The 26,036-nt window shown below is 41.9% G+C and overlaps 1 protein-coding gene, 3 non-coding genes and 2 pseudogenes across 4 annotated transcripts; 1 reads left to right on the top strand and 5 right to left on the bottom strand.

Annotated features, from left to right (window-relative positions):
• Positions 1-6,896: 6,896 nt before the first annotated feature.
• Positions 6,897-6,974, bottom strand: trnay-gua (transfer RNA tyrosine (anticodon GUA)). The gene has a single exon. It is a non-coding gene; the product is annotated as a tRNA-Tyr (tRNA).
• A 7,264-nt stretch (positions 6,975-14,238) lies between these two features.
• Positions 14,239-14,320, bottom strand: trnal-uag (transfer RNA leucine (anticodon UAG)). The gene has a single exon. It is a non-coding gene; the product is annotated as a tRNA-Leu (tRNA).
• A 4,349-nt stretch (positions 14,321-18,669) lies between these two features.
• LOC138243143 (histone H4-like) lies at positions 18,670-18,975 on the top strand. Its single transcript, XM_069198661.1, has one exon. The coding sequence runs from the start codon at positions 18,670-18,672 to the stop codon at positions 18,973-18,975; it is 306 nt and encodes a 101-aa protein (XP_069054762.1).
• Positions 18,976-19,281: 306 nt separating this feature from the next.
• On the bottom strand, positions 19,282-19,339 carry LOC138243748 (U7 small nuclear RNA). The gene has a single exon (XR_011192366.1). It is a non-coding gene; the product is annotated as a U7 small nuclear RNA (small nuclear RNA).
• A 902-nt stretch (positions 19,340-20,241) lies between these two features.
• LOC138219227 (5S ribosomal RNA) lies at positions 20,242-20,350 on the bottom strand (annotated as a pseudogene).
• Positions 20,351-21,530: 1,180 nt separating this feature from the next.
• Positions 21,531-21,668, bottom strand: LOC138243651 (U1 spliceosomal RNA; annotated as a pseudogene).
• Between the last annotated feature and the right edge of the window lie 4,368 nt (positions 21,669-26,036).

Below are 26,036 nucleotides of genomic sequence, written 5' to 3'. Positions count from 1 at the left end.
AAGTTTTTTTTCTGCTGTTCTCTTTCCTGATGTATTTGAAGGCTATTGGGCAGCAAGGATTTATCTTCCTGAACTCTCTATATAAGATATGGGTCCATGATCATCTTAGTTTAGATGTACCTTTTAAAGGTGGTATTATTCTCCATTGTTCAGCCTTCAGACATACTTGGAAAGTTTTAGGCACAGACATAATCTTTCTTAATCCCCTTTTATCCTGAGGTGACGTCCCAGGCACGCTTGCCCCCTGGGAATATTCACTGTGCTCTTCAGGATTTTTTTCTGATTCTACACAGATTTTTTCTCCTTCAAACATGTCACCACTGTCTGTGCTGCCGTGTGCAGCCCATGCATCTTCTGTATCTCCTGATGAACTTCTGAGCTCTGTGTTGCCTTCCAAACTATGTCCCTCACTTTGACTTGAAATATTGACTATAGATTGTGTACTGTCATCTGGTTTTGAATCCTTACCAATACTCACCTCCTTCTGCGCCCTAAGCACTTGGATTCTTACTTTTTTTCTATCTTCATGCCAAATCACTGATAACCATTTCTTGTTGCTGGAGCAATCCTCTCCAAGGACTCTGTTTGACAGTGTTGACCACATATTGTCATGCCACCTAATTTTTTTTTCTAGCTTAAAAAACTTCAGAAATTCTTTGATCTCATTCCCTACTCCACCAGCCACAGGTCTGGCCTCCTACTTCTCTGTCCTCCTTTAACATGTGGCATTGCCAACAATCTGAAAAATAGGGAACACATCTGAATGAAGTGGAAACATAATTGAAATTCAACTCCCAATGGATGTTAATAGTGTGGGAGTGCAACAGATGTACAAATCCATTTAATGTTTTTATTTCTGTGTTAAATTTTTGAGGGACCCTATATTTTGATATAGCATCAATCACAAAACAGCATTCTGTCAATGTCACAACCACCAGCCAACTGGTGGAGATCAACTCACAAAAGAACTAACCAGTACCAGCAGCGGGTTCATTATAACATGTGTTAATCCACCAGCACATGCTCTACTGTGCGGCAAGCAGCACTGTTTTAACCATCCAAACCTGCTTCCCGCTACTCGGTATTGAGTCTTCTCTTTGAGAGCTCTATCTCGCGTTTACTCTGAATAGAGCTCTCTTACTGGTTACTGAACTCCCTTTTGCCTCTCGACCTTGGACCTCACCTTCTGTTTTGGATTGTTTGCTTCTCTCTGTACTTCCAGTATTTTGATCTACCTTTCACCTAACAATCTCACCTGACGTTCTGGATTGTTCGCCTGTCCCAATAACTACTTGCTCCTGCATCTGGACAGGATCTGCATACCTTTTCACTGAGGATTTCTGACAGTCACAGCCACATAAAAAAACTAGAAAAGAAGTATGTGTTTCTTTAAAAAAAATACCCCCAAATTGTTTTTTTTTAAGTCAACATATCTGGGTTGATTTTGCAAGATTTTTAAAAATTGCAAAGTTTGTGTGGATATGATTGTAAAAAATCAAATCATAACTGAAGAAGGCTTCATGGTCAAAACATTTTCAGCATGGAATAAACCTGTTACTTGTTCCTTGGAGATTACCATGTGCCAATAAGATAGGATCACTGTATTGACCATATACAATTTCTTGCATTAGGAATTCCTGTTTTGCATACCCCAGCTTGCTCTCCTTGAGACACACATACAGGGAGAGAAGCTGGGGGTCAGAGAGCAGGGTCAGCCACTTATACGGCACCCCTGGAGCAGTTGGGGTTAAGGGCCTTGTTCAGGAGCCCAATGGAGTAGGATTCCTCTGCCGACCGTGGGATGTAAACCAGCAACCTTCCAGCCACAGGTGCAGATCCTTACCCACAGAGCCACGGCTCTGCCAAAAGTGCCAAATCTTGTTTCCAGTTGTTAAGGAACAAGTAATAGGTTTATTTCATACTAAAAAAAAGAGAGAAAACAATGTTTCGGCCATGGAGCGTTCTTCAGGTGTGAGAGAGAGAAGGCAGTAGGCAAAGGTAATGTTGTGGGAGAACAAAGGCTGGGAGGGAGGAGGGGTGAGAGGCAGGAGCAGGGGACAGAAAGAGAGGCCAATCAAGAGGTGTGAAGTCAGAATAAGTGTTGAGAGGTGTGAAATGAAACTCCCAATGAATGGAGAAAATTTAGTAGAATAGTAGTCTGTTGTTTAGAGAAGGGGGAAGGTGTGATCCTAGCTGCAGGATACGTTTGGTTTCGGTACTCTTTCTAACGTATGAGCTCAGAAAACCATCTTTGAGAACACAGACGGAGAGATTAGAGTGGTCATGGCCATCAGAGGTGAAATGAGAAACAATGGTTTTTGGAGAGATCTTTAATCTTCACAGCCCTGACATGTTCTCTGAAGCGGTCTCCAAGTCTCCTTCCTGTTTCTCCAATATAGAAAGAAACTGGGCATTTACTGCAAGAGATCCAGTAAATAAGGTTGCTGGAGGTACAAGATACCATCTGGGTGATCCAGAATTGTCCTGAGGGGCCTTGAATGAGTGTGGTGTTGGATATGTACTTGAAGGTGATACAGCGAGCTCTGTTGCAAGGGAAAGTACCTGGTGTGGATGGTTGCTGAGGGCAGTCAAGGGAGCTGTGAACAAGAAGGTTGCGCAGATTAGGTGATCGGCCATATGAGATGATGGGGCGGTCAGAAAAGAGGGCTTCAATGGAGGGATCATCGTGTAGGATGGAAAAGTTGTCATTAATAGTCCTGGGGATAGGAAGTGTTGGGGTGGTAGGGAAGCACCAAAGGAATGCGGTTGTTACGGTGGGAGTTGCTGATTGGGTTGATGGTCCGAGGGGTGTTTTTGGCTCCGGCAAGGGCCCTGTCAATAACACTGCTGGGGTATCCTCTGTTGATGAAAAAGGAGTACATTTTGAGGTTTTGGTTCTGGAAGTCAATGTCGTCGCTGCATATTTGTTGTAGCTGAAGGAACTGTGAAAAAGAGAGAATTTTTAGTATGTTTGGGGTGAAATTAGCTATACAAGAGATAGCAGTGTGAATCCGTGGGTTCACCACAAATCAGCTATCAGTGGGGAGGAGAGCAGAGTAATGAAGCCAATTCATAGAGGGGGATTATTAGGAGCCCATGATTGGTAAGGGCCAATGGGAAATTTGGTCAGGATGCCAGGGTTACACCCCTACTCTTCTCCAGAAACACCCCGGGATTGTTAATGAGCACAGAGAGTCAGGACCTCGGTTTTACATCTCATCCGAAAAACGGCGCCTGTTTACAGTATAGTGTCCCCATCACTATACTGGGGCATCAGGACCCACACAGACCACAGGGTGAGCGCCCCCTGCTGGCCCCACTAACACCTCTTCCAGCAGCAACCTTGGTTTTTCCCAGGAGGTCTCCCATCCAGGTACTGACCAGGCTCACACCACATTAGAAAGATCCATCAGCTTCTGCCATTGAAACATTCTAATCAGGCCCACATCTTTTTTTCTCCTCTATTTTCATCCAAAATTCTTCCAGTAACTTCGCCGATTGAAACTAAAGTCAAAACCAATTCCCTTCAGCAAAGTGATTACATTTGACATCTAATGCCTTAATCCTTTCTGTAACACCTTCCTTGAAAAGCCCAACTGTGAAATATCACCTGGGTGAGCCAACCCTCACCACCCTTATACACCAAACGTGAGCAAAAGTAACGGCGCATGCCGACTCTACAGGTCGCCATGGCCGTTACAAATGTATCAAAAGCAAACTAAACCTAAACCGAAACCTCTGCTGTGCACCAAACCCCCCAAAACCCTATTCCTTTAATCTTACACTTATACAAAAACTCCATTCCCGAATTCTGGGTTTAACCCTTTACATCTCCAACACTGGTTAGAGACTCAGTGTGTCCCAGGCTCAGCAGTTATATAGGACAGGACTCGGCGAGCTGCAGGTGAATTCGTTGTTCTGTGCTCCCCGTGCGGAATGCGCGTCTCCTCCCTCCAGACTCATCAAACCGCCTTCATACTCTACAGCGGGAAAAAAAACTCCCTTTACTGTCATCATACAGTACATCCCTCTTAAATCCCAGAAACACAGAAACTCTGGGGCGTTTCTGTGAGTCAGTACTGGGTTTCTCTGTTCGAGGTTACAAGCAGAAACAATAAAAGCGCTGAAAGCAGGAAGTTATTTCTGCTCGTAGACATAAACATATAAAAATAAATTTTCTGATTCCTAAAACCTAATAAAATCCATGTAAGTCTCCTTTTCGTCCCCAATGCACATAACTGAATATAAACCAGTCAAGTTCAGGTACTTTTCTGATGTATATGAATACACTAGTTCTGGCGCAGCTGTTACAACAAAGATACATTACGAACTTTTTTTTCATACGAGCTCTTGCCGTTTTTAAATTGAATATTTTTTTAATTTCGCTAAATCACACGAAACACCAACAACACTCATCGTAAGCATCTGACCAATCACATTCCTGAATTTTCAAAGTATTTAGTATTTATTTTTAACTTCTTTTTTAATTTTATACATCTGTTTTACATATTTTTGTATTTCCACTTACAATATTTTGGCATATTGTAAGTGGATTGTAACTTCAAATTGATCATTCCTGAGCTTTATAACTGTGTATCATTTCTTTTAACCTTCTTTTAATATTTTTAATTATTTTTGCATTTTACAGAACTTTTTAAATATATTGTGAGCATTTTAGCATAATTTTAAAATAGGACTATCAGTGCTCCTGACTTTTAAACCTGTATTTCTTCTGACATTAATCTCTGCACCTGCAGATGAGGAGGGAGGTATTTGATTTTAAATTGGTTGATTTGGGGGGGGGGGATGTACATTAATTTCCTTGTGTGTATCACCAATGGGAAACTTTTTGGCATTTTTGGATGAATTGCAATCTATACTGCAAGGCCATCAAACTGATATAGTAATGACTGGAGATTTAAATAACACATTTGATACATCACACAGGAACAGCATAACATGTTAAATGGCAGAATCCTCTAAATCACTGAAAAAATTCAGGCACATTCATAATCTATAAGATGTTTGGTGGTTACTGTGTCCTGCTACCCTTTCATATTTTTTAGTGTGTACGAATCTGTACCTCTTCTTTTACTAGTTTTTAAGGAATATTCTGAAATCTCTGATTACAAGATCAAGCCAGAAAAAAATGATGACAATTAGTAGGAAGAAAGATACAGTACAATGCATTGAAAATGTAATGTTTTAAAGGATTAAAGGGAAAATAAATACTTTATCTACGCAAACTAATTCAACTGAGCTCCTCTAAACAATATAGCCTGAAGAATTGCCAAAGCACAATGTATCAATTTGGGTGACACTGGGGGAAAAGGATCACAACATTGAGAACCACAAGGCTTATTTTCAACAGCAAACTTTGTGCTTAAAAAATATTTGACAACAAAAGGAATATTACACGCACGGAAACCAATATTTACCACTAGGGTAGAATGCAGCATAGAACAGTTGGATAGAAGGTTAGTGTAACTCTATAGTGCATCACAGAGGTCAGTCTCTTCCCCCTCATTATGCAGGCTGACTTGTTCACAGTGAACTGTCCTCCAGCGATAGTCAGCTGTAATCACCGACGCAGACATGATGTTAATACTCTGACAGCACCTTGGCTGATTTGGTTAAAGTGTTTTCCCCCTGGTTATAAAAACGTTTCAAAATTCTGACACTGAGGTGTGAGACACAATGGAACAGGCCCTCATAATCCCGAAGTACAATACATTTTACTGTATTGTTTTTTAAATTTGATCCTGTGAACATTGCATGTCCCTCCTTCCTCATTACCAAAACATCTCAATGTCACCAACAGTATGTACATTTGTTATTACAACACTTCACTGTTGCATTTCTGAGTTGTGACATTGTGAACATGGCATGTTAAAGTATATAGAATATCTAGATCAGAACAGGCTAAATGCAATTCATAGTGATTTATCATTTTCTTATTTTCTAAATGAAAATAAAAATGTCAGTGATTATGACACTTCGGTATGATATAAATATGCTTCAATGACAGAATAAATAATCATGGAAAAAATACCCACAGTGGTATTCTTATTTGTGATTATAGGAATGTTAAATATCAGGTGAGTAGCTGTGTCAGCATGCGTAGGCTGCAAAGGAACAAGTAAAGGATTATTCCATGCTGAAAAGAGAAAAAAAGAATCACAACGTTTTAGCTGTGGAGCCTTCTTCAGGTGTTAGAAAGACAGGGCAGTAAGCAAAGATAAACTGTAGTCAGCAAAGATAAAAAGAAAATTATCTTTGTTGACAACATCAAAGACATTAAGTAATTTTTACTGCTAACAGCTCCACATCAACTTCCTTTTATATCTAACCTCATCAGATCTCTCAACTCCCAACTCTTCCAGTTTCTCACTTCAGAGAAGGATAAAACATTCAATCATCCTCTAAAGAGAAAAACCATCAACACCCCTACCACCTCCACCAATCCTAACCTTGTTGTTACTATACCCTCTGACCTTTCCCTTTCACCCCTTTGCATCCTCAGCTAACATATTTTAAAATTACAATAGACTGTATAGTATTTATGCTTAAAATTAAGGTAAATATGTCAAAATATCAAAAAATCCAACTGCACAGTGCTATCGTAACAATGCTTGTCAAGTTCTCAAACAAACCTGCATTGTATTTTTAAAATATTTCAGCAGAGGATTCAACTGGAGTACAAATGACGATTCGACGATCATTTTTCTTGGGTGAATATGGTTTTCTGGAGAGTTACGATGTTGGGCATTATTGGACATTTCCTGGTGATCCTGACAGGTGTTAAACACTCGCATTTCTTGCAAATATTAAAATGGCTATGGTTTCGCTGAGAAATCCAATCGACTGAAGACAATGTTTATATCGCAAAAGAAATCCGTCCCTGGGTGGATTCGAACCACCAACCTTTCGGTTTACAGCCGAACGTTCTAACCGATTGCGCCACAGACAAAGACTTGTCTTCTCTCGAATCACAAATTTCCGGTAAAAAAAAAATCTCTTACCGTTTATTTTGCCAGCCGGTAATATTTCTTCTGCACTGATAACCAAGAATTAGATTTCATTTTCCGCAAGCTGTGTGAATTTCATCAAAAATAAGTTTTCCAGAAAGGAAATGAACACATGCATTTAACGAAATCAAGCCTTTTGTGATTGCCCAAAATGGTACGTTCTGTACTACAAGAAAGGAAGAAAGACACAGCTGGGATTTGAATTTCGGTTTCTGTGTTTAATAAAGAGGCGCTTTAAGCTACGGTGACAGGACAACCACCACCTTTTACAGCCACTTGGACACACCGCTCTGAGACATCTGCGTTCAGTAAGCACTGAACCTGCTCTCGGAGCAAAGTGCCTCTTTTACATAGCAGCCCCGACACTGAGAAATGAAGAGAACTGGCTTTAATCTGGCATTTTTAATGTCCAATGCGTTTGACATCTCCCAAGGGCGACAGAGTTCTTTTGCGACACTATTTCTTCTTCTTTTTCTTTCTGTACGCTTTGATAAAAACTAGAAATCGTGCAAGGGAAAAATGTACTTTTTTTCATAGAGAAAACGTGCACCAGGAAATGTGTTGAGAAGAAATGATTTAACATGATACGTGACCTAATTTATCGGAGCAATTGCTCACCCAGCAAGGTCTGGAGAGGTTGGAGAGTCTGGTGGATGTGATAATTATACGGTGTTGTGGAAGAAAACAGTCTTTCTTTGAATTCTCAATCAATCGGAATTTCAGTGCGAAACATAAACCCCTTGTCATATTTAAAGAGATTATATTTTAAAACTCATAAAAATCAGAAAACACATGTTTCTCACTTTGAAATTTTAGACGGAGCGGTGCATTACTAGTAGTGACGCTGAGCACACCATGGGGAAATTCAGGTCATGTGAAATGCCAGCGGTTTAATAAATAACGCGTCTGATTTCGGATCATAAGATTGTAGGTTCGACTTCTACCTGGCTCGTGTAAATTATATTCAAGCTCCTCAGTCTGTTATGTAATGAACCGCACCTGAAAGCAAACGTTGGGTCTGTTTCCTTTGTTTTCCAGCATGAAATAGCAAATCGTTACAAAAAGTACCTGCTAATGTCCAATAGCGTTTTTTTTTTCCAAATTACATTTTCAGGCTTCAGACACTTTTTAATAAAACAAAAGTGTCCGGAAACTCATTAACTTTCAGGTTTGCTTGAACCTGTATTAAAAGAAGTTATCTGAAACTTCCGGGATTCCATTCTCTTATGTAGCTGTCTCTAAAGACGGATGTGATGTTTCGCAGATGTGAACTGTGCCTTCTCTCTTGTGTTCAAGGGTATTCGCTGTGTGAGATCCTAACTGTATGTCCAGTAGGGCTCTATTTAGTTTAGATTATCTATGTGTTGTACAGATATAACTCAACTACATGGTGTGAATTCCGTGTTTAGGATGAGCAGAACCTGAAAAACTAAAAGCAGACCTCGACGTGATTTGAACATGCAGCCTTCTGATCTGGAATCAAACATGCCACCTTTGCGCCACGAGGTCACAGCTATCAGCGCCTTTGAATTCCCCAAAGGAGACAAATCAACCACAAAAAAAAAATCTCCTGTGAAGAGCGCAGCTCTTCTGAAGAGAGTCTCTTCATCCCAGACCACATTTTATTCTTCCTGCGCAGCTCTTGTGGAGGTTTTTTTTCCTATTTTTTTTAATTAAGTACCCCATGGTGCAACGGTAGCACGTCTGACTCTAAATCCCCAAGTTCATTTTCAAAGTATATGGGAGTCAACTGATACTAATCAGGTTCTGCTGCTACTGAACCCGCAGTCTTCACCTTAAGGTTCAATTCCTCAAGCCTTTTGACCTTATATGTCCATCCCTTCTCGTCAAAACTCGTATTTTCAAAGAGTACCCTTCAGAAATCCCAGTATAGAATGAAAAAACTCCAGTAGATCTCGGCCGCTGTTGGTGATTTTCCTTTAAAAATAAATGAATCTCTGGAAATTTTACGGAGTGTATCACTTTCACTGAGACCGAGAAGTGTTAAGCTGTACATGAGTCTTTGTGGTTTTGTGGTTGTTTGTGGTTGTTAACCAAAAGGGTGGTGGTTTGAGCCCTCCCAGGGACACTATGAGCCTTTTAATTTACACACCCGTCTCACTTTATCTCCACAGCCGGTATTGTACCGCAATCAAATAAAGAGCCCGTAGGAGGCAGTAAGCTCGCATATATAGCTCACTGTGTATATAATGAAGAAGCAGAGGTTAGTTTCTCATCTGCGCGTTACAGAGCCTTACGCAACTCGTACTGTACCAACAGCTAGGGTTTGATCCCTGCACGGGCTATTAGTTGAACAGCCATTGTAAATGACGTGTAAGAGATTTACAGATACTGTAGATCAGTGGTTCTCAAACTGTGGTACGCGTACCGGCAGTGGTACGTGGAGTGCCACCAGGTGGTACGCCAAATGACCCTGGAACTGTGTAGTGTGCACTGAAAAATCGGGACGGGTTTTCATATTTTGTATTTTAATACGTGTCGAATACGCAGCCTACGTACTATGATACAGTGCGTGCTAATACTTCAGTGGACACAAGAGATACTCTGTAATTCTATACCACTCTATAGGAATGCGTGCTACGGATGCAAGTGACCACTTGTATTTAAAAATAGCTATTGTATTTCCAGCAAATAGGGAGAAAGGAGAATATGCGTGATTTTGGAACAATGCCAACATTGTAAACACAGGAATGCATAGAAATACGTGCTACGAACGCAGGCAATCTTGTGAGCACACGAAAGCGTGATAGAAAAATATTTAAGAACTGTTCGAATTTGAGAAAAATACACCGAGCGTCTCTGTGTTTCGCTCCCATGCGCATGAAATAAAAACTTTAAATAAATACGGAAATAAAAACGGAAACGCGGAAAAAGCTTGTGGATTGCTAAAGCAGGTAAACTACACTATTTTTGAAGAACCTTATTTACCGTTGGCAAAAGAGCTGACACGTATTATGTGTGGAAAAAAAGCTGCTAAACAGCTCGACCTGCTGCCCCCCTCCCCCTGAAAGACACAGTCATTCATAGAATTATTGAAATGAAGGATTATATCAAAAGTACACTGATAGAGCGTGTTAAGATGAGCAGATGTTTTTCACTGCAATTAGATGAGTCTGTAGTCGATTTGGCCAATTTGCTTGTTTACGTTAGATACGAGTTTGAGGGTATGTCCCATGAAGACTTTCTGTTCTGTAAACCACTACCAACAGGATCTACAGGAGAGCACATATTTCAGCTTCTGAATGAATTTATCGAAGAGAATGACCTCGACTTGATAAAATGTGTCTGAGTTTGTACAGACGGTGCTAGAGCAATGACAAGCCGACATAACGGTGCAGTTGCACGAATTAGAGAGGTTGCTCCAGAAATTAATGTACGCATTACAACATCCACCGCGAGACCTTTGCCGTCAAGAAAATGCCTGACGATTTAATATCTGTTAGACTCTGTTGTGAATTGTATCATGGCTCGAAAAATTAATTCACATCTCCTTTGCTCAACTAAATAGGCTCACCCCTCTCACTGAAATGGTGCTTTTTTATTAGTTGTTGTTAATGTTTTTTTTCTGTAAAATACTTTGAGAAGCCACCTTTAAAGGCGCTATATCAAATAAAGTTAATTATTATAATATTTATTATATGTATGTGCACGTACACTCATGTTGGTCATTGAGAATTTCTGGGGTTCCTATGAGATGATGATGCTTTGGTTGGATTAGGGGTGGTACTTGGTCCAAAAAGTTTGAGAACCACTGCTGTAGATACTTTATTGATCCCATGAGGGAAATTAATAAAGCTTATCCAGCTGGCTTTTATGTTTCACACTAAATTGCGATCTTGAAACCAAAATAATTAGAAATATGGAACACAACCATTGTTCTCCAAGAAGGAAAGCTGTTTAACACTGACGTCACCCCTTTTTATTTAACCCAGATTGTGAAGACAACTCCACCCTATCAAAGGAAAATGTTGCACAAAAGTTGGAAAGCACACTCTGAATCCATCTGTACTGTATATTTGATTTCCGCGATCACAGGCATTATTAAGTTAGGACTGTACAATTGTATTTTAATATCTTGGTATATTTACCTTCATTTTAATATGGATGTAACCATAAATGTTGTACTTTTGTCGTACATTTTAACTGAGGACGCACGACGACTATTATACCTTGTGATACATGCAAGACATCTGTAAACGAAGATGTAATTAGTCAAATTGGCAATTAACAGAAAACCACAATTGTATAATATTATTTCTCTATGTCGATGATCAGTTGAAGGATTTGAAGAAACTATATATTATTCCTCGATATCGATGATCAGTTGAAGGATTTGAAGAAACAGCAGCGATAGCAGGTGATTTTGGTTTTGAACCCATCTTTACACCTCAATAATCCATTTGTCCTCGAAAAAAGAAAAGACAGGCATGTTTTGAGTCTCATAATGATCATCTTCTCGATCCAAAGAAACATATAAATTTGATTCCTTCCGTAGTATTTTGGATTTTCTTACGAAGATCTCACGAAGTATTGCCAGGATCTATATTTAGCGTTCGGTAGCGATAACACTGCTGATATTGATTGAGTAGAAATCTATGATGTATTGACAACTTTATCTGAAGCGAGAAGTCCTAGAACGCTGTCTATGAAGTGTTAGGATTCATACCATGATATACTTTTTGTTTTCAACCCACAATGCTGCTATTGCATTACACATTATATGAACATTACCAGTTTTGGTAGCTTCTCTGCATGATTTTTCAATACTGAAACTAATTACAAAATTATTTAAGATCAACCATGACAAAAAAATTATAAATCAGGACTAATATTAATATCAACTGATGTTACTACAGAAAAAAAGATTTAACTGAAATATTAATAAGACTATGCAAGCCTAAAAAGTTGAACAATTCAATTTATATAACTTTTTTTTTTTAGAAATGGGCTCACACACCGGAAGACACTAACATTTCTCTTCGTTAGAGTATGTGAATAACAGTTTAACCCAAAATATTTGGAGTCCAGAGGGAGGACTTGCTCGCTGAATGATCTCTCAAGAAATCCCTGGTGAGATTCAACAGGTGTTTTCTTCAACAGCCACTAAAAGTCTGATGACCTTCTCTGGATTTCCTGAATATGACGTAAAATTAGTTCAAATCATTTGGTAGTTAACCAAACGAAATGCTTTGGAGGTACATTTAAAACAGCAGAGCAAGACTGTAGCACTTCGTGTGTGACTGAATTTAATTGTGTAAACCTGGCTCTCTATGAACACGAGCAAAGAGTTCTTACTCAACAGAAGATTGCGATGTGAGCACAATAATATAAGACATCTGGAGACGCCAGAGATTGAACTCAGGACTTCATACATGAAAAGCATGCACTCTACCACTGAGATACATCCCCTATGCCACAGATGGTGGAACTGACTTAAAGATGTGCATATGTTTACTGACCACAATCCACCCTTCATGAATAATTGAAATGAATAATTTATTTTTATATCCAGTCACATGGGCGACGGTGGTTGATTCTTCAATGGGGGAGTGCGTTTTTCTACCTCCTTACTCGACTGTCTTTCAATTATGTTTTCTTTGAAACCTTTTTGCATCTTTTAAGTGCTTGCGATTAAATTACGCATAGAAAAACAGCAGTACAGTTGATGTTCATGGACTGATGCACACAACTCCAGTGATAAAGCCCTTTTGTAAATATTGTAGAAGAATGTTAAAGGGCAAAACAACGCTCCAACCACGTGAATGGTAACAAGAAGGATCGTGTTCTTATTTAATATGTGCTTTTGAATTGCCTTGTCAATACACACAGGCTTTAGAGATGGACAAATAATTGAGTGAATCAAATTAGTTTTTGTTGGTCGTCTGTGTCTTCATAACTTTGTAGGTGAGAGAGAGGATTGCGAAAATGTGCAGGTGCTTCTCAGAAGTGCGTTGGTGGTATAGGTTCCTTCAAATAACTGAGCCAGTGCATCCCAAATCTTTTCAAGATGATCTTTGATCTGGTAACACATCTCCTGAAACTAACATTCGAGGTAGGAAGTGTGTTCTTAAACACCAAAACACTCAAAAAGGAAGAAGCAGATCTCTGTACACAAGACGGTAGTGCGATATTAGAATTTCAGAGTTCTTGACGGATTCAGGCTCCTTCTCAGAGGTCCTTGCTCGCCAAATAACTTTGCATCTGTGGAAGAGCACCACGGAAAAAACCCAACTCAACAAGAGAGCGCGTTGGTTGCTCTTGCTCTTAATGCAAGGAGCTGTTTTTTTTTCCTCGCAATAATAATTATTAACCAGAAACAGCAGCACAGGTAGGTTGCATTTGTGATTATGTCACTTCTCTGCTTCAGCAAGGTCAATAAAAGACTCTGAAAGTAGTAAAGCAAAACTGAACTCAAAATCATATTAGGAATTCTGAGCGATATCTCCATACAGGTAATCCAACAGAACGTTGAAATATTTGAATATCATCTCTCTGTAGATTGCGCTGCTTTTTACCCAGAGTAAAACTATTGGATTGAAGGAATGCTAACCGCTGGGTTAAAATGTATAGTTGTTATTTGGAGAAATCTGTAAACTCGTGATCGACAGTGCTGATTATTTTCCGGAGACGGAGCACTGATGACCTATCCGAGCTGATTGATAAAGCTCACCCAGTGGATACTCTAGCAGAACGTCAAAGAACATTCACCTTTGTATCCAAAGAAACCACAGGAACAACATCAGGAAGCACAATCAATTCCCCTTTTAAATCTTTCCTGTAAGGTATGCTATGTGAATTCATGAAGTTAATCCTCTGATCTCTTTTGATCACGAACAAAGTACTTCTGATGGAGCGCTATGTTCAAAGATTTAATAAGCTTTACCCCTGCCAACGATTCGGCGTGAAGAATTAAAAGTTTCACAGACAAAAGCAGCTCACCAGCACAGCCAATATTGAATGTACTGTACTTGCCGGTACACCATCATGTGCACTGCCTCAAAAGTGATCTTGGCAGATGTTGTTCCCTACATAAAGCTGAACGTGCCAAAGAGAATTTCTGTTGAGAAAACAAAATATTTTTTCTGCCTTGATGTTAAGCCTGTCTTTTAGAAAGTTTATATCTTAACACCTGCAGCCTAACAAAAAGCACTTTTACTGATCGTATTGCAGGTCTTAAAACATTAACATTTGGCAGCGGTGGGATTTGAACCCACGCCCCCAGAGAGACTGGAGCCTAAATCCAGCGCCTTAGACCGCTCGGCCACGCTACCTTCCTCCATGTCCATCTTCCTCACATTGCTGGCTTGGACTGGGGGGCTTCAGCTCTTGTCGTCGGATCTAATGATATCATGACATGTGGAAGTGACTGCACCTTCATCTTCCGAGATGCTTTCAATAGCACAAACGCTACTTTCACCGGCACAAACATAGCAATAACGAAGGAGGTGGGTTTCATCCTTTGTGCTGTTTGTAGGGGCGCAACTCTACGTCGATCTACTGACTTGAAGAGCAAAAATCAAAATCCTCTCCTACTACTATTGCTTTTTTCATAGTTTCTTCAAATCCTTCATTTGAACGTCGATTTTGAAGGATATTGATGATAATACCACATAAATTGTGGTTTTCTTGTGATCGCCAATTTTATTCAAATATCAGCCTTTTTTACGGTTCCTTGCGTGTTTCACAAGGTATAATAGCCCCCCTCGCATCCTCAGCTAACATATTTTAAAATTACAATAGCTTATACAGCATGCATGTTTACATTTATATTAAAATTAAAGTAAATATACAAGAATACATACAGTACTAACCCAATAATTCTTGTCAGGTTCTCCAACAAATCTGCGTTGTTATTTTAACATGTTTCAGCTGAGCGTGCAAAAGGAGTATAAATGAATTTTCCCGCCAGCCATTCAAAGACCAAATTCCATGAGTGAACATTATTTTCTCAGAAGTTGCCGGCATTGGACTTTGCCAGTGGTATTGAATTATGTCCAAACTGTTGTAGTAGTTCCTTCTTGAAATTCGACACGTGCAAAGCACTCGTAATATCATAGGTGTTAAAGTTCGCTGAGTCTATTCGAGTCATGGTGTGTATCCCTGCCTATCATTGGGAGACAGGTAACTTTTTTACACTCAGATTCCAATCTTCAATGCTTTGTGTGAGAGCTTACATAACTTTCATTTTCTCACATTTTCTGACGACTGTTCCAAAGGGGCACCCTGTCAATTCCGAATACTTTTCAAAAATCTGACATTCATTTATATAAGAGACAGACCAAGTAATAATTCTACATTAGTTCAGGTGGGTAAACCTGAACTAACTAACTAATAAACCTATTAATAATTCTACATTAACGTGTCCTACACTGATCAGACTAATTGACATGGTCTGATTCAGAGCCTGTGCAGTTCGTGCTAATTACAACAAGGACAGTTCTGAACCCTCATCACCGAACTGAGCACAAGTTCAGCTGTTCTCCAGTTTTGTTACGCATGGTTTTTCATTGCAATTGAGTTCAGAGCTGGAGCTGATCTCCAGACAGTACAGTGTTTTGGGTAAGTTGTCGACGCAGGAGGCTGCAGACAACTTACCCAAAGTGTTTTCTATAGCTTTCAGGTGCAGTTCATTTATATAAAAGAATGTAAGTGGTATAACCTCAACAAGCCAGATGGCAGTCGAACCTATAATTTTCTGACACGAGGCCTAACGCATTATTCATTACGCCACTGATCCTGCTATTATAGTGTTAAAAAAACGCGTTTTCTACGTCTGTTTAAAAATCACTAAAAAAGACAAAGGGCTTGTGTGTTGCGCTAAAATTCCGCTTCATTTCGAATGCAAATAAAAACCGTTTTGTTCCGTGAAATCATACATTTGTCACATCCTTCATACTATACTTCTCTCTTGTATTAGTAAAGCATTTTGATTTAAACTGAACAATATATTGTAACGCAACAAGGGCTCAGGCGGGCGCCGTCGCCGCATTAGGTCGGCTCCCCACTGTCGGGGGCTCGAACCCGGGACTCCCATGTCTCTCTGGAGCAACCCAGCCCGGTGAGCTGAAGATAGATCTCCCCACAACCCACGGGCTGTGTTCCTGCTATTACACGGAAGGGCAGTGACGTCACCTGCTCTGGTACACCGGCTCTTACACAGTGCCTGTCGGCCGTAAGCGTTACACTATGAAAGGTTTCATCTATACACTTACACATAATAAGTATACGAATAAATACTCGGAAGAAGCCGCTCAGGTATTAGAGAGATTTAAAATCGGATCGGAGGATTTAGAGTCCAGACTGCAAACCAACAGCTGACACAGGTCTTTTATAGAACTGTTTTGAATTCCTCTACTTTGTCCACGTGACGTCATTGTCCTGCTCGCAGCCGAGCCCGACACACGTCTGGTTTCTGTCGCTGGGCGCACACCCTGCGGTCCATGCGGGTCCTGATACCCCAGTACAATGACGGGGACGCTAAACTGTAAACAGGTGCCGTCCTTCGGCTGAGACGTAAAACCAAGGTCCTGACTCTCTGTGATCATTCAGGAGAATGGTGGTGGTGGCGGGGAGTCCCCATTACCTGTAAAGCGCATTGAGTGGAGTATCCAGAACAGCGCTATATAAGTGTAAGCAATAATGATTATTATTATTATGTAAAATGCAATAAAAAATAAAACAAAATATCAAACTTTGATTCAAAATAGATTAATATAAAACTGATAAAGCTAATGCTTTTTTCAGGGCTATATCTACTTTTTTTTTTAAAAAGCGAAGTCTGTCGCGACTGAAAGTTAGAGAAGGTATACCAGCGGGTGCCTTCATAGCGTGAGCGTCAGTCTCGCCCGTAGCTGCGAGAAGGTTAAAAGCGCACAAGTGATTTGTCTTTCGTCAAAGTAACTGCCGGAGCAGTAAGATGCAGAGCACAATCCAGCAGCTGTAGACGATGTTCGGGGAAGAGCTAATTCTGTTTTCAGCACAGGGAGTGAGAATGAGCTCAGTCCGGCTCCCAGCAGAATCCATCCTGGTTTGGTTACAGTGAGTCTGAGGCTCTTTGGATCGTAACGTAAAAAAAACAATTGCTCACATCGTGTGACTTCCACGACAGGAAGGAAAGATATCACTTTAAAAAATCAGAACTGAAGATTTGGATCCGGGGCCTCATACTTATAAAATTATTAAAATAATAATTATCAAAATATCAGACTGTGTTTCTGCAAACTTTCGTGCACAGTACGCCATTTTTATCTAAAACAGTCACAACGAGGGCTTTACACGCAGTCTGGGGTATTTTCCCCTTTTATATTTTTGCCACTTTATATCGAACCTGTTATACTCCCAGAAGTGCACAGTAGCTTGTACTTAATAAAAATGTACAATTCACCGCTGGTATAAACAGATGTGTGCCGTGTTTGCCTTTGTAAGCATTTGTTTAAAAAATAAGTTCACAATACGATAAAAACACAGAAAGCACAAACTTTATAATACAACGATACAAAATCAATACCAAATCATTATGCCAATTAAGTAACTATCCTTTGAAAACAGAGAACACCTTTATATCTACAAAAAACTTGACATTTGTATGTATTTTTGAATTACAAAGCAGACAGTGTAGTCCCTTAATTCAAAGATCAGATCTTGGCAAAAAAAAGACAACCAGACGTGGGCTGAATTCGGAACAGGAGCCTTTGCTTAGTCGATTATTGAGCTTTTGATCAATGTCTGAATAAAACAGAGTCGCTTTTTTAACTCTTTGATTAAATTACATGAAAAGCACCTTCCTTTGATCCAGAATCAAACCAGCGACCTAAGGATTCCCTGTTGACTCCACTACAGTCCTCCGCTCTACCAACTGAGCTATCGAAGAGATGCTGTAGCATTGCTCTCTGGCACATACTGCCCAATGAAGTAAAATGTGAAATGGGTGATTTAAATCCCACTTCGACATCAAGTTTCCAACTCGTTTCCTTAGTCTCATTTACCTTGAATTTAAGCCACGAACCAGGATTCTACTGTATAAACTTCCAGGGATATTACAAACCGCTTGATGGGGCATCAATCATTCCAGGCGGAAATTGATTCCTTTTTTTTCTCGAGGGATCATATTAAACATTTCATTAGTATCGAGAGGAGGACCACCAGTAGACACAAAACAAACAGTTTCTTTCTGTCTTTATTAGAAAGTAGCGTTTGTGCTACATTAATAATATTTTCGTGGAAATAAAGAAGTTGTAAATTTTAAAAATTTATATCTGAATCGAAATGTGGTTTTGAGTTAAATATTAGCGTGTTCATGTAATTAGTTTGTGTTTGTCATTACTATATATATTGCCATGTTACTAGAATTTGTAACTGAAGTTTACTAGTTGTGTTTTTTATGATGATTAGACATTTGAATACAATATTGTATATAATGTATAATTTGAACTACATATTGATCAGGTGTGAATAATTGTATATTTTAAGAATACATTTCTAAAACAAATCATTGGCTTTATTTACTAGTTTCTACACCTATAAAAATCTTTCTTTGATGTATAATAGACATCAAAGAAAGATGTCTATTATACATCAAAGATGAGCAGTGTGTGTCGTGTTCACAGCTGATAACTAGAAGATGTCTGGAAGAGGCAAAGGCGGAAAGGGACTCGGGAAAGGAGGTGCTAAGCGTCACCATAAGGTTCTCCGTGACAACATCCAGGGAATCACCAAGCCCGCCATCCGCCGCCTGGCTCGCCGTGGGGGAGTGAAGCGGATCTCCGGGCTGATCTACGAGGAGACCCGCGGGGTGCTGAAGGTGTTCCTGGAGAACGTCACCTACACCGAGCACACCAAGCACGCCAAGAGGAATACCGTCACTGCCATGGACGTGGTGTACGCGCTGAAGCGCCAGGGCTGCACCCTGTACGGCTTCGGAGGCTAAACAGGAGCGGAGCTTCACTACCGGACCCCGACGTATAAACCCAAGTGACACAGTGACATTTGTCACTGCTGAGGTTGCTTTATGGGTCTATTTTCTATACTGTGCTGATCAATTGGAAATCAAATGGCAAAAAAGACCCGTTCCCGCACCTAAGGTCAAATATTAGGAATCAAAACTGCTTGAGTGTATGGAAGCACACAGCTTTATCAAGATTTCCAAGTGCAAGATCTTTTTATTCATAAAAGACCCTATTTATGTTGTATGAGAAATATTAATATTAATACAGAATCTTTTCTCACCAAATAAATGGGCTTCCTGACTTCAGAAAGCCTTCTAGACAAATACTAAAAGAGCAAAAATTCCACTTGGTAAATGAATTGAAAACACATACCCTACCAAACCTTGAGTACAGGCCATTCAGGGTGATAATACAAAACCATTTATAATTCAACAAATAAAACCTGTCAACTGGTAATCACCACTTATCATAAAAAAATAAGTAGTAATACACAGTAGGGGACTCTTGGGTGCAAGTAAAATCCATGCAAGAAGGGGGTTTAGTATTATATTTCCAAATCAGATATACAAATGAGAGATCTGGCCCAGCCAATCTCAAAGCTCCCATGGTATGGAATGGAGCTGCTCCCCTCTTCTTGTTATTCACACTGGAGTTAGGTTACATATTAGCACACTTCATCTAACAGTTGCTGCAGAAACAAAAACGTAAACAAATGACCTGGAATGTGACCACACCTATTAGAATGTAGTTCAACAGATAACTTGTAAACCTTGTCATAAGATTTTTTTTGCTCTACAAAGTATACTTTATTCCGCAAAAAAAAAAACATCTCAAAAGGAACATCTCACACATATTAACACTCCATGTAATAAAAAACAACGGCGGAACGGATATTGATTGTCCGTTATCAATCTTTGCAAGTGGGGGCGGATTTGTGCAATTAAGAGAGTCCCTCCAAACCTACCACTTGCTATTGTCCTTTAATCCCTGTATAGGGCCCAAAGTCCATTCCAGCGATCCCTTGCCGTGGGGAAACCCCATTTGGTGACATGGTGCTTCGTCCTCCTCCTGAGGTCCGCCAGGACCCTCTCCTCCAGCTCCCTTGCCCCCCACTTTATGTTGTGCCGGATGAGAGTGTTCCTCGCCTTCCACAGTCCTTGTTTTGTGAGGGACAGTAGCAGCCCCCACAGGTCCTGTGTCCCCTTGTCCAGTGCGGTGGGTGCCAGCCCCCAGCAGAGTGAACTGGTAGCTTGCTGCACCTGGTATCCCCAGGCAGTCTCTCATCCAAGTACTAACCAGGCCCAACCCTGCTTAGCTTCCGAGATCAGGAACATTCAGGGTGGTGTGGCTGCAAACGAAAGCCATGGCGCCTGACTCGCTACTTGAAGCTGTGTGTGGCTGGGGCTCCGTGCCCCCCAAGTGGGACTGAAGGATCGTTCGTGTGCAACTCTTTGGAAAGGAGCCTCTTTCCAAATCGCATTGCGTACCTGGATGTTGGCGAATGTGCTCCCTTGTGTTGGCTTGTCCTGCACTGGAGGAGAACAAATAAACTGCTCGGAGGAGCACAAGGCAAGTCTTCACAAGACAAAAACCTCCAGTGCACAGCACTCTGAAAACATTTCTGGGCTGTCGCGTGTTTATTTCAGCACATAAAGCGCACCAGCCCAACACGTCGGCCGGGCGCGCGGCGCCTCCGCCCTCTTGTGGCCTTGCGGCGTCAGAGCAAGAGGCTCCTTCTCGCTGCCTTTCCACTGTGTTGCAGAGCCCCGAGAGGGAACCTGGAGCGCACACTTTGTGGGGGGCGGGGGACCGTGTTCGCACTCTGCCCCCGGTCTCTTGCGCGAGTACTAAATCTCACGGCGCCAGCCAGCGGCCAGGAGACAAGTACAATATCGCGGGACAGGGGGGCCTCGTCATTGATTGTTACATATGAGACGGGGATTAGGAGGAGACCCCGACTGATTGGTAAAGGGGAACACTAACACCAGAGTGACACACCCGGCGTCTCTTTTTGAGAGACGCCCTGGGATTTCTTAATGGCCAAGGAGGATCGGGACCTCGGTTTTACGCCTCCCCCGAATATCGAAGCTTGTTCTAAATCTGCAAATGAAGATGAGTCGATAAACCACTTGTTTTTCGTATAACTATACATATATTCATTTATTACTGATTTCATTCATTGAGCACGGATACAATAGAGGTACAGCCATTCACTGTTTGACATGTCTGCACTGGTACAGAACCTAGCAATCAGAAAACGGGTGAAACTGTCTTGAGAATTAGCATACAGTACCGAGGCCCCCATGACCAAATAAAGGCTAACCTCGATAATCAGCCTAAATAATGCAGACTACAGCAATACGACTGACTTTAAAAAGGGAATGAATGTCCGGAAGGAGTAGTGTAACCAGCTTGAAATGCTTCTCCGGACCTCTAACTAAAAGAAACCGGGAACCAGCAGTGGCTTTCGAACTGGGATCCTATCGCAGCACGTGGTGTCGTAACTCTTCCGGATCTGATATTGGACCAAGCACATCAGGGGAGAGCGCGAACGCAGTCCCCCACAACCAGAAATTATGCAGTCGAGATTCCCACATTTGGGGAATTCGCAGGGGTCAGCACAGCCGGAGTGCAATGGCCGAGCCTCGCTCTAGGTGAACCGATTTTTAAGAACTTTATTTTCTTTTCACAAAAAAAAATACAGGACATCACAAATCAGAAAGCTTTACATTAATATACATAGTTAAAACAGTATATATGATCACATCTCATTACATTTTGACACGGTAACAGTAACATAGCAACAATTTTCTTTTTTTCTGGTGCAAATCACATTCTTTACTTAAATATGATAATGTTTTTCACAGTTTCTTGAGATATTGACCTATGCTCTCTATTTCCCACAGATTTTCTGCTTCCTCCCTCCCTTCTCTCCACAGATCTCTGAGGTAATAGTTCTCACGGGTGATGAACAGGGCCAGGCTACCTGCTGCCTTGACTGGGACCTCGATGCCTTTGAACAGCCCCATGTTCCTCACTCTCCACAGGGCGTCTTTCCCACTGTTCACCACGGCCCAGATCCTGTCAAACACATCAGGAGGAAGTTTGACAGGAGAGATGCCGTATATGACGAAAGCAGCGGTCAGGGTAAATTGGGGTGAGAGAGCCTGCAACCAATCTTCAAACTGTGCCCAGAAGGCCTTAGCAAAAAAGCAGGACCACAGGAGATGGGTCACAGTCGGGTCACACGCTCTGGGTGAACCGATTTTTAAGAACTTTATTTTCTTTTCACAAAAAAATACAGGAAATCACAAATCAGAAAGCTTTACATTAATATACATACTTAAAACAGTATATATGATCACATCTCATTACATTTTGACACGGTAACAGTTACATAGCAACAATTTTCTTTTTTTCTGGTGCAAATCACATTCTTTATTTAAACATGATAATGTTTTTCACAGTTTCTTGAGATGTTGACCTATGCTCTCTATTTCCCACAGATTTTCTGCTTCCTCCCTCCCTTCTCTCCACAGATCTCTGAGGTAATAGTTCTCTCGGGTGATGAACAGGGCCAGGCTACCTGCTGCCTTGACTGGGACCTCGATGCCTTTGAACAGCCCCATGTTCCTCACTCTCCACAGGGCGTCTTTCCCACTGTTCACCACGGCCCAGATCCTGTCAAACACGTCAGGAGGAAGCTTGACAGGAGAGATGCCGTATCTAACGAAAGCAGCGGTCAGGGTAAATTGGGGCGAGAGAGCCTGCAACCAATCTTCAAACTGGGCCCAGAAGGCCTTAGCAAAAAAGCAGGACCACAGGAGATGGGTCACAGTCTCCTCCTCGCCGCAGCCCACCCTAACGCAGCGAGGGCTGGGGGTGAGGCCCCTACGGTACAAGAAAGTTCGTACCGGTAAGCACTGGTGGACGACACTCCAGGCTAAATCTCTGTGAATGTTGCACAGAAATTTAGAGGATGTGTGTTTCCACACCTTCCTTGTTTGGGCTGATGTTAAAATGCCCACAGGGGTCTGCCTATTGTTCTGGGGTGCTACGAAATCTTCCAGTTTTTGGACGCTGACATCTCGGAGGGGAATATGGCCAATTGGGTGAGATCTTAGAAAACTTTTAACTGTCCCATAAATTGCAGGGCATGTGTCAGAGAGTGGGACGTCCAGCTTGGGTCTGACACCCCACACTCTGAACACCTCCCTACCTACCCAGAGCCTGGAAAAATAAGTCCAGGTACGCGCTGCAGGTGCTGTTGCAAAGCCTCTCAGCACAGAGGCCAGGAAAATGCACAGCAGCTTCGTAGCAATATCTGGGACAGACTTCCCCCCTGAGGGTAGCGGCCTGTACATTATTTCCCTTCTGAGTCTTTCCTGCTTCCCACCCCATAGAAATTGAAACATCAATCTCCTCAGCACCGCCGCAACACGGTGTGGGATTGGGAAGGTAGAAGCCAGAAAATTCAAGACAGGCAAGAGCTCGGCTTTGATGACCAGCACCTTCCCTGTCATGGTGAGGTCTCGGTCCTTCCATTGCATCAGTTTTTTGTTTAAGATTGGCAATTTGTTCTGCCAATTTACTGTTCCCATCTCTTCTCCAAAATACACCCCCAGGACCTTAATTCTCTTCTCTTGCAGCCTGAGATCATGTCCTTCTTTTGGCTCCCTCCAGTTCTGATAAAAAATCTCACTCTTAGATGTGTTAATTTTTGCGGAGGAAGCCAAAGAGAACCGATCACAGCACTGCAGAGCTCTGCTAATTGAGGCATTGTCAGAGAGGAGCAGGGTGACGTCATCCATGTATAGAGATGTCTTTACCTCTCCTCCCCCACTTCCAGGCACTGGTATCCCATTAATGGCCTGATCCTGGCGCAAGGCACAGGCTAAGGGCTCCATAGCCAAAACGAATAACAAGGGGGATAATGGGCAGCCCTGCCTCACCCCTGAACAGACTTCAAAGGTGCGTGATCTATTGCCATTAACCATGACTCTGCTGTTGCTACCTGTGTACAGCAGGTTAATCCACTTTCTCATGATGGGGCCAAACTTCATGTGCTCAAGTACCGATGTTAAGTACTGCCGGTTTAGGCGGTCAAAGGCCTTTTCTAGGTCTACACCTAAAATGCACAGAGGGAGGGAGCGATCCTCAGAGTACAGACAGACATCCCTCAACAAGGCCAGGTTGTCGCTCATCAGGCGTCCTGCTATCCCACAAGTCTGTTCTTTCCCTACCAGTGAGGCCACTACATTTTGTAGGCGCAGGAAAAGGGCTTTGGACAGGATCTTAGTGTCCACGCCTAACAGGCTGAGGGGTCTCCAGTTCTTTATGTCATTTTTTGCTCCTTTCTTAAACAAGAGAGAGATAGTGCCTTCTCTTAAGGAGTCAGGCAGCAATTCTGTCTTGTAGCTTTCCTCGAATAGGAGCAGTAGCGGATCCTGAAGCAGATCCCAAAAGGTGCAATAAAATTCTTTAGGGAGCCCGTCAGCAGCCGGAGTTTTCCCCTTCTGTAAGCTCTCCATAGCCTGTCTCAGCTCTTCTACTGTCAAATCCCTCTCAAGTACTTCCCTATCTTCTTCACTCAAAATGTTTTCTAGCTTTGAGGTAAAAAAATGAATATCTTCATCCTTTACCTCTGTAGAGCTGTACAGTCTTGAGTAGAAGGCCTCGGTGCAGGAGAGGATAGCACTCGGCTCTGTTCTCTCTCGTCCCTCCTCATCAACTACACTTTCCATGACAGTCTTGGAGCCTACCACTTTCCTGAAAAAGAAGCGAGTACACTTCTCATTTTCTTCCAAGAACTGCACTCTGCTTCTTAACAGCACTCCTCGACTACTTTCTTCGGCTATGCTCCGGATGTCCTTTTTTAAAAGGGCGATATCCTCGAGCACATCGAAGCCACTGTGCAGCATCGTGTAGAGACGCTGCAGCTGCCTTCTGTTTCCTGGCTAGCACTCCTCTCCGTCTGGCAGCAGCCTTCCTTCCCTCAGCCATGAAAAAGGCCTTTGTCCTCACCTTCACCTCCTCCCACCACTCTCCTACTGACCCGTACAGACACTGCAAGGACAGCCACTGTGATAGTTTCTCCTTGTAGCGGGATACTACCCCCTCGTTCTCTAGCAGCTTTGTGTTGAGTTTCCAGAGGCCTGGGCCAAAGACAGTCCCGCCCTGGAGTTCCACTCTACACCCTAAAGCCTGATGATCTGAGAAGAAGACAGGCTGAAGAGTGACCCCAACAACTTTCACTCTCTCTGAGACAAAGCAATAGTCAATTCTGGAGCTGCTATTCCTCCCTGACCATGTATATCCTGCTGTTGTGGGATATATACATCTATATGTGTCTGAGAGTTTAAAGTCTTGAACTAAGTTTTGCAGGGCCAGTGAGCTGGAATCCAATTTTATCGGCGAGCTAGACTGCCTGTCTGTGTGCTCTAAGATACAATTAAAATCCCCTCCCACTATCACGTCTGTGCTGCATAACAATAGGGGGGAGAGTGCCTTGAGTAGCTCCACCCTTCCTCCTACGTCAGTAGGGCAATACACATTGATTAGCCGCAGGTTAACGGTCCCCCATTCCACATCCACACACAGCAACCTGCCATCTATGACCCTCTGAATACTTTTCAATTTGAATGCCCATCCTTTGAAAAGAATGGCCACGCCAGAGGCTCTGTTGTTATTGTCCCCTGACCAAACAGAAGGCCCTTTATCCCACCTATCTTCAAAACTTTTATACCTCTCTTGATAGGCTAAAGCACACTCCTGCAACATCAACACATCTCCCTCTCTCTGCTGGAGGTAATCAAAGACAGACTGGCATTTAACTCTGTCATTGATACCTCTTGTGTTAAGAGAAATTATGTTAAGAGCCATATTACATAAGAAAGTGGAACCAGTCTTTACAAAACACATTTCTCTTCGGTCTCACCTGTTACCTTTTTCTTTTTCTTTTTCTTCTTACCAATTTCCTGCCAGCCATCCTCTGAATGAGCCTTCATCAGGGTGGCAGCAGTAAAAGCGTTCACAGAGTCCA

This window comes from Lepisosteus oculatus, chromosome 14 (assembly GCF_040954835.1).
Source record: "Lepisosteus oculatus isolate fLepOcu1 chromosome 14, fLepOcu1.hap2, whole genome shotgun sequence".
Taxonomy (NCBI): domain Eukaryota; kingdom Metazoa; phylum Chordata; class Actinopteri; order Semionotiformes; family Lepisosteidae; genus Lepisosteus; species Lepisosteus oculatus.
This window is presented reverse-complemented; position numbering and strand designations above follow the sequence as displayed.